The sequence below is a fragment of the Chiloscyllium plagiosum genome, unplaced genomic scaffold, assembly GCF_037043375.1.
Source record: "Chiloscyllium plagiosum isolate Xiang-an unplaced genomic scaffold, Cpla_swu_hap1 HiC_scaffold_15, whole genome shotgun sequence".
Classification (NCBI taxonomy): domain Eukaryota; kingdom Metazoa; phylum Chordata; class Chondrichthyes; order Orectolobiformes; family Hemiscylliidae; genus Chiloscyllium; species Chiloscyllium plagiosum.
This window is the reverse complement of record NW_028270153.1, coordinates 40650066-40666491: the sequence shown is the minus strand read 5'-3', so window position 1 is coordinate 40666491 and position 16426 is coordinate 40650066. Positions and strand designations below refer to the sequence as shown.

Here is a 16426-nt window from a genome sequence, read left to right as displayed (position 1 = left end):
CAATGTTACATAATCTTTATTTTATTTACAAAACTTTAATGGACTCCCCCAAGTTTGATCACATTCTTATTTCAGATACAGTTGTTCCGGAGCTTTCACGTTTTGTACAATTACATCACAATCAATAATAACTGACTGCCATCTTCTTTATCATCAGTCTCAGATTTTCCAACATCTTCAGTCAGTCAGATTGAGCTACAAAATTTCCTTTCGCATTTTATCAGGAAAAAAATTCAAGTGGGCAGCCCTCGTGATTTACCAGCCACTCTCTTCAAATGAATGAACGAACTACATTGTGCTCTGAGACAGTTCAACATGATAAGGCATGACATAAATGCAACTCAAAATCCCTTTATTTTGTGTTTTAAAATGTATTTTTAAATCTGTAAGAAATGAAAGTTCTATTTGAATTGCAGCAGCCAAGCTAACCAGATTCACTCTTCACTTAAAAGTGTTCATTTTTTTTAGAAAAAGGAAAAAAAATCTAAGAGAAATAGATAAATATTGATAGATTACACAGAATTTAACTGTCATTTATTACAAATAATTTCCATGAAGGAATTAAATATCCTTTTTTGAAAATTCACTTGACATTGCAAGAACATGGAACACTTCTGAAAAACAGCCAGAAGCATTGGTACTCTTCACAAAAAGTTGCAACCAAACCCCAATTAAAAACCTCACCAAACTGTTAACATTTATTACCCAGAAACTTCATATATTGAAAATACATATAAAACAGAAGGGAGCAGGAAATTAGTTATTGACTGGCATGTCATTGCAGTTTATATGATAAAACATACCCAGATTATCTTATCACTCATTCCCAGTTTATCTATTATTCAATGCATTGTGGCAGAATATGTGTCTATGCCAGCAAATCTTCCTGCTGTGTGCTGCTAATCTCTGCCTCTGTAACTATGAAGAGGAGGTGTGTATGAGCCAATTTATTCCTCAAAAAAAAGGGAAAAAAAAATCTGAGGGCAATTTATTAATGTGGCAGATATCTCAAGTTTAAGAGCCGGATCATGAACTGATCGGTCACTATTTTAACTTCAGCATGATCCAGGAAGACTTCAAAATAGTGCGAGGGAACACTTCAGAAAAATGTTTTAGAAGAAGCTTTCACTCAGTATACAGACAATCTATCGTCAGCCAAATTTGATAAACCACTTTGTTATCCAATCATAAATTCTCAGTAATCTTATAAGTATCTGTGGACATCTACGTATGGAAAATGGCAGAAAGAAGTTTGAATTTTGGCAAAAAGAGAATATTAAGAAACTAAACTTAAACTATTCAGACATTGTTCATACCTGCCTAAACTGTGGGGTTTATAGATTTTAATAAGATCACACATGTAACAAAAGGAACAATTTCTTGAAAAACTAAGAAGTTCAAATATATTGATCATAAATATATGGTTTCAGTTTACTGTGGAGACAGGGAGAAAACAGTGACTTTAAAACTATTTATGTTCCATTTCTTTCCATCAGTTTAGCTTATAAGTATTGATCTGATAATTTTAATAAACGTACAGCAGTATAAAAAAGTATGTTGTGTAAAGCATAACTTGTCATAGAAACACTAAATCAGTTTTGTTTTGTATAACTCATACGTTCAAATAAGCACATTTTCACCATGAATAAAAATGGTACCTTATATTGTGGCTGCCACTAAAGCGCAAATGCGATAATTCTTTTACAGATGCTATTTAAATCCATTTTTAAAAACTCAGCTTACTCATAGCGTACCCATTTGCTTGAATTTGCCTGGTTAGCTTTTCATATATGACAAAAATCGTAAATTATGTACCAACATTATTCTAAGTACAATGTCAATTGTACAATATCGGGTTGTAAACAAATTACATTGGCTGAATATTTACAAATTCTCCATCTTAACCATATGATTATCCAAACAGCACAACACAATAAAATAATTATTAGAAAACGATGAAAGCACCTATTGTAAAATGAAACTGCCACTAACTCAATTATGGATTTTGTAAAGCAATCTCAAGACATTTTGAGTGTAATTAGGTATTAAAGCACACAAAATACAGTGCAGAAAAGCTCTGTAAAATACATTATAAACAATTCTATCAAGCATATCTGATAAATGTCTGTATTTTTGTACTTAAGCCAAAGTCTGAAAAAAAAAGAGTTGAGACATTTGCTCCTACTCTGTGATTTTGCTGCTTCCACTCTAATGTTTTTTCATCACTTGGTGGCACTGTGTAGGTTTAATCATTGTGTAGCAGAAACCATTCTGGTACAGTTCTCAAAAGTTACATTCAGTAGCAACAGGGCTTTGAAACAAAACATTCTAATAATGTGATGCATTAGTTCAAGGCTATGGTTTCTGTTCATGTTCCTCACTTATTGATGTCACCTGTATAGTGGTGTGTCCTTCTCCTGTTGTGTTGGTTTCAGCAGATGGCACAGCCATAAGTGTGCTTCCAACAGATGCCATCTGGGTATTGTTATGGAGTGCAGCATTGAGACCAGGGACAGTAGTGAACAGCTGGATTGGGCTGACGACTTTCAACACAGTGTTACCATCTTGGATGGCAGCTGTGCTCAGGACTGCTAGATTCGATGTCTCTGGGTGGATCTCAACAGTATTGGGTATCCCAGAGCTTGAAGATGCCAGAACGTTGTACCCTCCAATCAGTGGTGAAGCTGTCGCAGTAAACGTTGCTGTGTGCGGTGAAACCTTGCCAACTGCAGTGACTGGAATAGTGGATAATGTTGCCATTTTTCCTAAATTTGTGAGTTGAGACAGAGGCACTCCAGAAGCCAACGTAAGCTGGCCTGACTGTGATGTTGTGACCATTTGAGCTGCCACTGTTGCTGGTCCTGATGTTGCTCTAGTAAGGCGAGGCCTCTTGGAAGGTGGTGCTGCTGCAATTGGAGTCAAGGTCATGAGAACATTGTTTAGATGCTGGGATTTGTTCTTTAATTCTTTAGCTCGCTTACGATGCTCATCACATTGTTGTTCCAAAGCTAAAACAAAACAAAACACATCACATCTAGAGGAGTGTTTGAAATATTTCAATCCAATACAAAGATACTTATAGAGTCATAGAGATGTAACAGACCCTTCAGTCCAACCCGTCCATGCTGGCTAGATATCCCAACCCAATCTAGACCCACCTGCCAGCACCCGGTCCATATTCCTCCAAACCCTTCCCATTCATATACCCATACAAATGCCTCTTAAATGTTGCAATTGTACCAGCCTCCACCAATTCCTCTGGCAGCTCATTCCATACACGTACCACCCTCTGCGTGAAAAAGTTGCCCCTTAGGTCTCTTTTATATCTTTCCCCTCTCACCCTAAACCTATGCCCTCTAGTTCTGGACTCCCCGATCCCAGGGAAAAGACTTTGTCTATTTACCCTATCCATGCCCCTTATAATTTTGTAAACCTCTATAAGGTCACCCCTCAGCCTCCAACGCTCCAGGGAAAACAACCCCTCCCTATAGCTCAAATCCTCCAACCCTGGCAGCATCCTTGTAAACCTTTCTGGACCCTTTCAAGTTTCACAACATCTTTCCGATAGGAAGGAGACCAGAATTGCATGCAATATTCCAACAGTGGCCTAACCAATGACCTGCACAGCCACAACATGACCTCAATACTCTGACCAATAAAGGAAAGCATACCTTCTTCACTATCCTATCTCCCCGCGACTCCACTTTCAAGAAGCTATGAACCTGCACTCCAAGGTCTCTTTGTTCAGCAACACTCCCTTAAACCTTACCATTAAGCGTGTAAGTCCTGTTTAGATTTGCTTTCCCAAAATGCAGCACCTCGCATTTATCGGAATTAAACATCATCTGCCACTTCTCAGCCCATTGGCCCACCTGGTCCAGATCCTGTTGTAATCTGAGGTAACCCTCTTCGCTGTCCACTACACCTCCAATTTTGGTGTCATCTGCAAACTTACTAACTGTGACCCTTCTGCTCGCATCCAAATCATTTATATAAATGACAAAAAGTAGTGGAGCCAGCACCGATCCTTGTGGCACTCCACTGGTCACAGGCCTCCAGTCTGAAAACCAACCCTCCATCACCACCCTCTGTTTTCTACCTTTGAGCCAGTTCTGTATCCAAACGGCTAGTTCTCCCTGTATTCCATGAGATCTAACCTTGCTAATCAGTCTCCCCATGGGGAACCTTGTCAAACGCCTTACTGAAGTCCATATAGATCACATCTACCACTCTCCCCTCATCAATCCTCTTTGTTTCTTCCTCAAAAAACTCAATCAAGTCTGAGAGACATGATTTCCCAAGCACAAAGCCATGTTGACTATCCCTAATCAGTCCTTGCCTTTCCAAATACATGTACATCCTGTCCCTCAGGATTCCCTCCAACAACTTGCCGATCACTGACGTCAGGCTCACTGGTCTTTAGTTGCCTGGCTTCTGTTAACTTTTTAAATATCAACTTTGTCACAAGAGTGTAATCTGCCTTGCACTACAGTGCTCTATATAAAATGACATAAAATGTAGAGCTCAACATAGGTCATTCAATTCAAGGGGTTCATTTTGTTCTTAATGCTCCAAGTCAGATTTCTTCTGACTGATATCGACCCATCAATATTACCTTCTCTTACACTACGATACACCAACTGAGGATGTCTACAGACAGTCATTCTCAGAACGTGGCACAGTAAAATTAGATTGAATACGATTTCATCAAAACTAAATCATTTAGTGGATGCAACAAGTTGAAACACAAAGACTTTGCATGTCAGATTGATGTAATGAAGATTCTACCATTGACAGAGTCAGGTGTCATCTCAAGCTGTCCTTTGTTACACTTTCAACAAGCCAGTTGCACAATACAAATGATGGTGGCACCCAAAAAACTGTATATCTCACCATTAAAAAGAGACTTTATGTAAAGGTATTACAAAAATATTGCAATGTTTAACAGAAAAGAAGATCTTCTGTATTTTATGATAGTTAACTAAGAACAGTATCAACTTTCAGCTACAGAAAATAACTGCATATATACTTACTCGCTAAATCTCGCGTGTACTGCTCTCGGGAACGATCCATTTGGCTCTTGTGACTTGTCAAGACCTTTTTAACAAGGTCCAGAAGACCAAAACTTTGCACAATATTGTTAAGAATGACTGCATCTGAAAATATTAATCAATACAAAGTTAATAAATGATTACATTCAGCCAAAGTTTTAGAACTGCTTAACAAACAACGAGAAATTGTAACAGCAAATAAACGGAACCATTTTTAAAAAGTAGTTGCTTGGTACTTAATTTTCAAAATACAAGCACAGCATGTAATTTCCACAAGTAAATTCAGTTTAAAATTTTGTACGCTGGTAGTACTTTTGCTTTGGTTTTTGAAGAATTCAGTTATTCTTACAATCCAAACTTACAGAACTTGAAAAGCATTTGAAATAAAAACAGAAAAGAGTTGCGGATTCTGTAAATCAGAAATAAAAACAGAAGTTGCTGGGAAGGTTCAGCAGGTCTGGCAGCATCTGTAAAGAAAAGGGTCACAGGACCTGAAACGTTAACTTTGATAACTCTTCACAGATGAGACCTACTCAGCTTTCCCAGTAACTTCTGTTTTTGTTATTGAAAAACATTTGCTCTGATTTCTGGACACAGGTTTAGACTTCGCAGCCGACCCTCTTATTCCCATTAGAAACGAGTGATTAAGATACAAAATTTGTACACTCCTACCTGATTTCACTAATAGTAACATGGCTACAAACAACCCTACTCAGTCTCAGGCTTTATTCTGCATTGTCCTGTGCACACTGCAGACAACTGAGTGACATTGCAAAAGAAACACACTCCAGGAAACCTTTTAATTTTGTAGGCACAGTCCCTCTCGAAAGAAAATTGCAATAATGCACTGCAGGGTGGTGGATACAATTCTTTTGCCACTGAGGGAGGAGTAGGATGGCATACCCAGGTAAGAAGCGGGATCCCCACTATAGTGATGCCATCCCAAGTGCATAAGATAGAGATACGGAAGTCAGGGAGGACATATTTCCAGTAGGAGCAGGAAGACCTCAAGACTGAGCCTCCAACAGAAATGGGAGCAAAAGTCAAGGGTGGTCAATGCCTGCAGTGCGGCTCCCAGAACTCGTCAGAAGAGGTAAAAAATGTTTAATTACCTCATCTGTGTGGTCAAAGTGAGTGAATGCATCTGCCTGACAACTCTCAGCCACCATAGTGTCACTTGCCTTGCAGCAGACCTTAATACTCAGAACTCCTAATATCCTAATTCTCAAATAATAGACAGCAGAGTGGTTAAAGAAAATACTGGAAATATTCAGCAAGTTTGGCAAATGCTAAAATTTCACAATAGCTCAAGCCCAACTCCCTTTAAGGTCACAGATTCAGGGATCTCAAATGAGGATCTTAAAGGAGTGGAGAAAGTGAGGACTGCAGATGCTGGAGATCAGAGCTGCAAAATGTGTTGCTGGAAAAGCGCAGCAGGTCAGGCAGCATCCAAGGAGCAGGAGAATCAATGTTTCGGGCACAAGCCCTTCTTCAGGAATGAGGAAGGTGTGCCAAGCAGGCTAAGATAAAAGGTAGGGAGGAGGGACTTGGGGGAGGGGCATTGGGAATGCGATAGGTGGAAGGAGGTTAAGGTGAGGGTAATAGGCCGGAGGCGGAGAGGTCGGGAAGAAGATTGCAGGTCAAGAAGGTGGTGCTGAGTCCAAGGGTTGGGACTGAGATAAGGTGGTGGGGCGTGGGGGGAAATGAGGAAGCTGGAGAAGTCGGTCGGTTTATAGTAAATGTCCGTGTTGGGTCGATCGGCCAGATAGAAATGGAGAGGTCTAGGAAGGGGAGGGAGGATCTGAGACGGTCCACGAGGAGGTTGAACGGTTCATCCACTTTACTAACACCTTCCACCCCGACCTCAAATTTACCTCTGACTCCTCCCTCCCCTTCCTAGACCTCTCCATTTCTATCTCGGGCGACCGACTCAACACGGACATTTACTATAAACCGACCGACTCCCACAGCTATCTAGATTACATCTCCTCCCACCCTGCCCCCTATAAAAACGCCATCCCATATTCCCAATTCCTTCGCCTCCGCCACATCTGCTCCCAGGAGGACCAATTCCAATACCGAACAACCCAGATGGCCTCCTTCTTCAAAGACTGCAATTTTCCCTTAGACGTAGTTGACGATGCTCTCCACCACAAGTCCTCCACTTCCCGCTCCTCCGTCCTTGAACCCCACCCCTCCAATCGCCATCAGGACAGAACCCCACTAGTCCTCACTTACCATCCCACCAACCTCCATATACATCGTATCATCCTTCGTCATTTCCGCCACCTCCAAATAGACCCCACCACCAAGGATATATTTCCCTCCCCTCCCCTATCAGCGTTCCTGAAAGACCACTCCCTCCGCGACTCCCTCATCAGGTCCACAACCCCCACCAACCCAACCTCCACTCCCAACACCTTCCCCTGCAACCGCAAGAAATGCAAAACTTGCACCCACTCTTCCCCCCCCCCCCCACTTCCCTCCAAGGCCCCAAGGGATCCTTCCATATCCATCAGAAATTCACCTGCACCTCCACACACATCATTTACTGCATCCGCTGTGGCCTCCTCTACATTGGGGAGACAGGCCGCCTACTTGCGGAATGTTTCAGAGAACACCTCTGGGACACCTGCACCAACCAACCCAACCGCCCCGTGGCTGAACACTTTAACTTCCCCTCCCACTCCGCCAAGGACATGCAGGTCCTTGGCCTCCTCCATCGCTAGACCATGGCAACACGACGCTTGGAGGAAGAGCGCCTCATCTTCTGCCTAGGAACCCTCCAACCACAAGGGATGAATGTAGATTTCTCCAGCTTCCTCATTTCCCCTCCCCCCCATCTTATCTCAGTCCCAACCCTCGGACTCAGCACCGCCTTCCTGACCTGCAATCTTCTTCCCGACCTCTCCGCCCCCACCCCCTCTCCGGCCTATCACCCTCACCTTAACCCCCTTCCACCTATCGCGATCTTAAAGGAGTGGGCTTCTATTAAACAGTTGCGATGATATGTACTGACACCTGTCAGATATCCTCCAGTCTCCAGCTCTATGTGCCACAAAGCTTCAAACAGAACATGAAGCTCTTCCTTTCCACTGTGAAAGTAGTGGATCTCACCATGGCAGCAATACCGCATGAAGAGGTGATGGAACAACTACTTTGTTGGCTTCCAGTGCAATACAAGAGCTAGTATCAATACTCCAGATGCACCATGAGTCCTTTACTGAATTGCTATAGAACAAAACCATTAAATTAATTTGTTTAAGCAGTGACCAGATTTGTTTTGAGTTAACCTTGCTAAAATTACATGGCAACCCCCTGCTTCACAATATTTGAGTTTCAAATCATATCAAATTTCAATGTCTCTGCAGTCACTTTAAACCAAGAGTTTCAAGATTTCTACTTTCTATATGTTTTCATGGTCAGATGCTATCACCACATTAAGATTTACACTGTCTCTTGTTGTTTCCCTGTTGCCATCGGTCACAAAACAGCTGTGTTATGTTTATCAAATCAAAGCTATTTATGTATTCCTAATTTATTGCTGACTGACTGACTTCACCTTTTTCAAACTCATTTTACCACTTCATGGAAATCAAACTGTTTTTTACCTCAAAGTCTGATTGGTTTATTGGTCAGGGAGGTGATGGCCTAGTGGTATTACCACTGGATTGTTAATCCAGAGACCCAGGTAATGTTCCGAGGACCTGGGTTTGAACCCCATCACAGCAGAAGGTGGAATTTGAATTCAATAAATATCTGGAATTAAGAATCTAATGACTACTATAAATCCATTGCCAATTGTTAGAAAAACCCATCTGGTTCACTAACGTTCTTTAACTGACATCCTTATCTGATCTGACCTACATGTGACTCCAGACCCACAACAAACTAATTGAATCTCAACTGGCCTCTGAGCAATTAGGAATGGGCAATAAATTCTGCCAAGCTAGCAACGCCCTCATCCTGTTACAGAATAAAGCAACTTAGCACCTCCTACAGAACTAATTTCTCAGATATCCTTGGTTAACCTTCTTCCACTCCTGTATATGTTTTTTTTCCCCCTCAATAATCTGTTGCTTCAAGAATAGGAATAAGGATGTCTTGCTGCAATTTTGCAAGGTACAGCAGCCACACAGGAATTTTGTGCACAGCTCCTATCTCCTTATCTGAGGAAAGATATAGAGGGAGTGCAGCAAAAGGTTTACCAAACTGATTCCTGGGAGGAATGACAGGTGTAATTTACAAGGAGAGAGTGTCAGTTAGTATTGTATTCAATGGACTTATGAAGAATGAGGGGGATCTCACAGAAATCTATAAAATTCGAACAGAACTAAACAGGTTAGATGCAGGAAGAATGTTCCTGATGCAGGGGAGTACAGAACCAGGAGTCATGGCTTAAGGATAAGAACCAAACCTTTTAGGACAGAGGTGAAGAGAAATTTCTTCATCCAGAGTGGTGAGCTTGTAAAATTCACTGCCACAGAAACTGGTTGAGGCCAAAACATATGCGTTTTCAAGATAGATGCAGATGTAGCTCTTATGGCTAAAAGGATCAATGGGTATGGGGAGGAGGGCGAGGTTAGAGTATTGAGCTCCATGATCAGCTATGATCATAATGAATAGCGGAGCAGGCTCGATGAGGTGAATAGTCTATTCCTGTTCCATCTTTTATGTTTCAATGTTTTGATTGCAATTCTCTAAGGTCAGTCATATTTTCGATATTCCTACCATATCATGGCTGCCTACTGCTAAAACCTCCCTTTTTAGTATCATGCTTCTGTCATTCATGTACATACATTGTATTGTAGACTTGATCCCTTTTGTAGTTTCCAGTACTAATTGCCAGAAGATAGCCCTTCTTGGAACATCTGTTGTGTAAATATCTCTACCCATCTAATGGCTAATTTTCAATCTACTTCAGTCAGGAGAAACAATTGTAAGTATACTGAGATAAGCTAAAGTCTATTTCAGAAAAGTGTCATGATCTCAGTTGATGATACTACTGAACATGTCAGATCCCGGAATGAAACCCGGATGAACAGATCAGATTTCTTCTTAATCAGTTAGTTAGCCACTGAAACATATTCACATGATACTGCAGGTTTTCTTAAACAACAAATGTTTATTACACAAAAAAAAAAGAACAAATCAAACTATCAAAATGTAAAAGACAGGATGATCTTAAATCATGCAGCAAAACAAAGTTTCAACCTGTTTCAAAGATACAAACAGTTAGAAACATAAGTTCAAAGACATCTCACCCCTATCTCAATGCTTCAAGTTTCTACTTAACTGACAACTTACAGTTTCTTTCCTGTGAACTGTGGAGATAATTCAATGAGAGCTTTCTAAATCTGATAGAAAACTTGTCACAAATCTGAGGGCCTTAACTTTCTCAATTCCAATAAGAACATAAGACATAGGTGCAGGAGTAGTCATGTGACCCTTCAAGCCCACTTCACTATTCAATAAGATCATGGCTGACCCTTTTGAAGCCTCAGCTCCACGTACCCACCCTCTCACTATAATCCTTAATTCACTTACTGTTCAAAAAATTACCTTAGCTTTAAAAGCATTCAATGAGGAAGCCTCAACTACTTCACTGGGCATGGAATTCCATAGATTCATAATCCTCTGGGTGAAGAAGGTTTTTCTCAATTCAATCCTAAATCTGCTCCCCAATTTTAAGGCTACGCCCTCTTGTCCTAGTTTCACCCGCCAGTGGAAACATCCTCTCTACTTCTATCTTATCTATTCCCTTCAAAATTTTCTATAAGATCCCCCCCTCATTCTTCTAAATTTGAATGAATATAATCCCAGTCTACTCAGTCTCTTCTCAGTACATCCTATCTCAAGTAAGGAAACCAAAACTGCACACAATACTCCAGGTGCGGCCTCACCAGCACCCTATACAGCTGCAGCATAGCTTGTCTGCTTTTAAACTCAATCCCTTTAGCAATGAAGATAAAATTCCATTTGCCTTCCTAATTATCTGTTGCATCTGCAGACCAATCTTCTGCGATTCATGTACAAGGACACCCAGGTCTCTCTGCACAGCAGCAAGCTGCAACATTTTACTATTCAAGCAGTAGTCCTTTTTACGGTCATTCCTACCAAAATGGACAACTTCACATTTATTAACATTGTACTCTATGTGCCAGACCTTTGCCCACTCACTTACATATGTGTCCCTTTGCAAGGTTTCACAGTCCCCTGTACACTTTGCTCTGCCACTCACCTCAGTGTCATCTGCAAACGTTAACACACTACACAAGGTCCCCAACTCCAAATAATCTACTTAAATTGTGAATAACTACGGTCCCAACACTGACCCGGAGGCATATCACTAGTAACTGATTGTTTTTCTTTTCTGGTTGGCACTCATATATCCCCACTCTTGCTTCCTGTTCATGAACCAACCCTCTATCCAGGCTAATACACTTCTGTAATGCCATGCATCTTTATCTAATGCAGTAACCTTCTGTGCGGCACCTTGTCAAATGCTTTCTGGAAATCTAGACACACCACATCTACTAGGTGCTCATTGTCCATCATGCTCGCAATATCTTCATAGAATTCCAGTAGATTAGTTAAGCATGATCTGTCCTTCATGAACCCATGCTGCATATGCCCAGTGGAACAACTCCTAACCATATGTCTTACTATTTCTTCCTTGATAATAGACTCAAGTATTTTCCCAAGACAGAAATTAATCTAACTGGTCTATAACTCCCCATCTTTTGTCTATCTCTTGTAGATTTCTAAGTTTTCCTGGTGTAGAAATTTCACAAATCAAACTCTGTTTAGCTGGTTCATTCCTTGAAATGCCCTGAACTCCTTCTAGCAGTGAAATCAAACTTGCTTCTGAACTCTAATGTCTTCTGAACTGATTTTTAAATATATTGCTCAATCATAGATTTCTTTAAACTGAAAGTAAAACTGATGGCCTTAAAGTGTACTCTACCTATCATAAACCCAACAGCAAAAACATCTTGCCATTAACTTTACAGAAATCTAAGTCACCTGTTTTTTGACAAATGTTGTATTCAGGCAACTGTTATGGAAAGACTTGTTGACCTTTTTTAGATAAAAAAAAGACCTTTGCAGAAGTAACCAACATCCATTTACTTCAATTTTGAAATATAAACTCCAAATAATATCTAGGTAATTCTCCTATAACGCCATAGTTGCATTCCATCGAAACTTTGCTTAACAGAAATAATGAGGCTTATGAGAAAAGTATAAAAATGGTGCACTCACCAACAACTTGAAGAGGAGGCTGATGCACTCTTTGTTGAAGACCCTTCAGAGTATTTTGCATCTCTTGCTGAAGCTCCTGTATGACTTCTTCCAGTAAGCCTGCTTCTTTTAATCCACGCCAAAATGTGAAAGTATCATCTTTGGTTTGACAAAAAAAAAAAATCAATAACCAATGAATAAATATGTGCAGGAATTTGGTAGCAGAAGCCAGCGACTTGATCACTATGGCAATGTTACACTGAACCTGATACCATACCCTTATATCAGCCAATTTCATTCCAAGTGGTTAGCTGTTTCTCTGCAAAGGACTCGGCTTTTAAAATACTGGCATAAAAAGCTGGTTAAAATACAGCAATCTTTGTTTTAATTGGCATCTAATGAACTGGCACTATCGATAAACTGGTGACAATTATACATCGTAAATACAAAAATATACTGAATATTGCGACCTCTGCAATGTCCGAATCGTAAGTTGAAGTTGGGATGGGAATCAAAAATCGTGGCACTGGAAAGCACAGCAGGTCAGGCAGCATCTGAGGAGGAGAGTCGAGATAAATAGAGGTGTGGGGGTGGGGCTGGGGGAAAGGTAGCTGGGAAGGCGATAGATAGATGCAGGTGGGGGCTGATTGTGTCGGTTTGGTGGGGAGGATGGAGCGGATAGATGGGGTGGAAGATGAACAGGTGGGACAGGTCAGGGAGATGGTGCCAGATTGGAGGGTTGGATCTGGGAGGAGGTGCATGGAGGGGAGATTTGGAAACTAGTGAAGTCGACGTTGAAGCCATGTGGTTGAAAGGTCCAAAGGCGGAAGATGAGGCATTCTTCCTCCAGTCATCAGGTAGCTTGGATTTGGTAGTGGAGGTGGCCCAGGACTAGCATATCCTTGGTGAAGTGGGAGGGGGAATTTGAAGCGATTGGCACAGGGAGGTGGGGTTTTTGGGTGTGTGTCTCCCAGAGATGTTTCCTGAAATTCCCTACCATGAGGAGATCACATCGAGAGCAACGTTCAGAGTGGGAAGGCTGTCTGCCAATAATTTTTAAGTTATTATTTAAATGGTTTATGCTATAAATAAAGTATAAATTTGACGTGTATAACCTCTACATTATGTTTGTTTTGCTTAGTGCGTGCTCTTATATTGATTATGATGATCTCTTGATCAATCAGAAGTTTTGATCAGTCAGTACCTTGCTGGTTAATAGAAAGTTTGCTACAGAACGTTTGAAGAATTCATCCCATGATACAACAGCACACTGTTTGGAACTGCCTTGACCATGTAATTCGCAATTTTTGAAAGTAGGCTTAGACTGTTTAAGAATCAAATATAGGTTACACTTAGGCTTAAACTTTCCTACTTACTACATGTCAATGGCCATTATATGAATACCAATAATATGTAGACTGACAATCTTTATGTACATGTTTTGAAGAATTATTAAATCTCAGTACCTGGTATTGTTGAAATCCATTCAGAATTATCTTCACAGCTCTCAACTCTAGATGAGGCAGGTGAGCCATTAACTGAAAAAAGTTGTGAAAAATTCAGGAATTAGGTACTAAGGTATTGCTTTGAAAAACAAAGTATTTATTAGTCACTGAATCGGAGGAATTCTCCTAAGCCTCCCAATAGTTACTAATGTCTTCTCTTTCAGTGTTCCTCTTCAATGCATGGATGTTCTCCTTGAATTGTGGGAGCTATTGGATGAAAGAAAGCCGAGAAGTCACTGGAGGCCCAGGCTGTGGGCAGGTAATGGTTAACTTCAAATCTCATGTACTGTATACTGGACAGGGGGCATGATACTTTATTATACAGAATGTTACTAGAAATTAAAAAGGCTTAGAAAATTATGGAGAAGCAGATAGTGAGCTCACGAAACTCATTAATTTTTACTGCACATAAAACATGTCTTCGCTTTTTCAAAGCTAAATATTTTCCCGATTCATTGCTAAGAAGCTCATTTTAGGTGTATAATTTGTACAGATAAATAATGAATGGATCATCACTTATTAATCTAAGTCATATTAATATAGTCCTTCCTCTGAGCTCTTACAACAGCATATTATTTGTAAAATAAAAACATGATTTTTCTTAAAGAAACATTTGCACCATAACATACTGGATATGCTGAGCTAACATAATTACTGTATAAAATTAATAAATTATGAGTTTTGAATACAAATGGTAAATTAGCCCTTAATCATTACTACTGGTTATAACTATGTATTTTTTAAAATTAAAACTGCTCATTTTTTGTTCTAGCATTAGGTGGCATAGCAAATTCCAGCTAGAAATAACTACAAGGATGAATATCAACTAGAATGGCCTTCCTGTGACTTTGTGATGTATGTAAACACTACTGTTTATTTTTCAAAATCACACTAAGAACAGTGGCAGCTCTATCAGAGAATGAGTGTTTCAATTTTATGGTATTGTAAATTTATACTTATATAATTCAATTTCAGACTTTTGTATTTGCTATGACAGCTTTCATGCACGTCTAGTTAATGTTAACCATCATCAAGACAATCCATCACTTCCCACACATAATCTGACAGTTTAGTTTTAAGTGAAGCTATTAAGAAGAGTCGCATCAGAACCACAGTTTACAGCTATGGAACTAGAACCAAATTATGTTCTAATGGTGCATGTTGTCACTTAAATAGATAACTGTTCAAAGAGCTTTTGATAGCTTTGAAGGAAGCAAAATGTATGTGCCAAGAAAAAATGTTTGTTTTTAATTTGAAATTAAACTGAAAAATTTACAAGCAACAGCATTATAATCTGAAAAAAATACAAACACACATAATTGTCGATATACCACATTTATAGGTTTATCATTGCGAACATTTTTATTTTTTTTTCTGAACAGACACATTCCTATCATTATTTTAATCAGAACTTTACCAGAAAGTAAAAAGCCCAGATTTTGTGGTGATAATGACAACAAATGTGTCAGATCTGTTTACCATGATTACACAACAAAACAAACAGCAACTTAGAGGATCCAGATTTGGGCAGCATAAAATACAAATTTGCAGTTGCTGTCAAGTGATTCTATACTTTGTCAAAAGGTCAACTGTTGAGGACCACTCCCATCACCCAGAGTGCAATCCCTAAGCAGTGTAAAGAACAAAAACTTCCATTTTAATGCCATTGGTCTTGTTATACAAATATGTAATTAAGTTACACTTGATTGAAGGAGAATGTGACTGGGTTTTTAAGTGCTGCCCAAATTTTATACTTAACCTTGTTTGCACTGAAAAACTAATCTAAAACATACAAAATGTCAATTTTTTCCATAATAATCAATTTTGTCATTTTTAAAATGATTTGAAGTTTTTTTAAATGTTTTGGATTCTATATTAATTGAATCAAAATTATTTATTTTACATCTAAAAATTGAATTTCAAATTAATGATAGTCAGTGTCCTTAAATTCTTGATTTGGGGTGCATGAGAATACTTCAACGTGATTTGCTGTTTACCCTGCTTGGATTCATCACTCTGTAGGATCCTGGATATTCATGAGATTTGGTGTCAGATTTAAACGGCCACTGAGAAAGAAAAATCCATGCCACGTATTGCTAGATCTTTCTGGCCTGTTATCTTCGCGGTCACTAACAACAATTACTTAAATCCAGCACAATACTCGCAGTACTACACCAGTAAATGCAAAATACCGCAGTTTTGAGAAATCTGAGCTCACAACAGAAAATTCTGGTAAGATTCTGCCAGGCCTGCTGAATATAACGAGAAAGAAATACTTGTGCTATTCATATTGGGCCATCAACTTTTTGATTTCAAGTTCTCTCCTATGGAAGGTAAAAAATTGTTATGGAAATAATATTCATCTATTCATGGATTTATCTATCACGTTACAACATCCTCAAAATATTTTCCACCTTATTAATTACTTTTGCTTTGTCCTGGATGATGTCACGCTTCCTGATAGCTATTAGAGCTACACCAATCCAGGCAAGTATGCCATCACATTCATGATTGGTGCCTTGTGACACAGGTGGTGGACAAGCATTGGAGAAACATGGAGATAAGTTATTCGCCTTAGAATTTCTAGCCTCTGACCTGCAATTGTAGCCACAGTATTTGTATGGCTGG

At 39.6% G+C, this 16426-nt stretch overlaps 1 protein-coding gene across 1 annotated transcript in view; it reads right to left on the bottom strand.

Annotated features, from left to right (window-relative positions):
* The window catches only part of gmeb2 (glucocorticoid modulatory element binding protein 2), a 63961-nt gene continuing 47535 nt past the window's right edge, over positions 1–16426 (bottom strand). Inside the window, exons 7-10 of the mRNA XM_043710332.2 lie at positions 13760–13831; positions 12315–12452; positions 5034–5156; positions 1–3008 (exon numbers count right to left, since the gene is read on the bottom strand). Coding sequence (XP_043566267.1) covers positions 2356–3008; positions 5034–5156; positions 12315–12452; positions 13760–13831 — 986 coding nt within the window. The 3' untranslated portion in view covers positions 1–2355. The remainder of the gene's footprint in view (positions 3009–5033; positions 5157–12314; positions 12453–13759; positions 13832–16426) is intronic.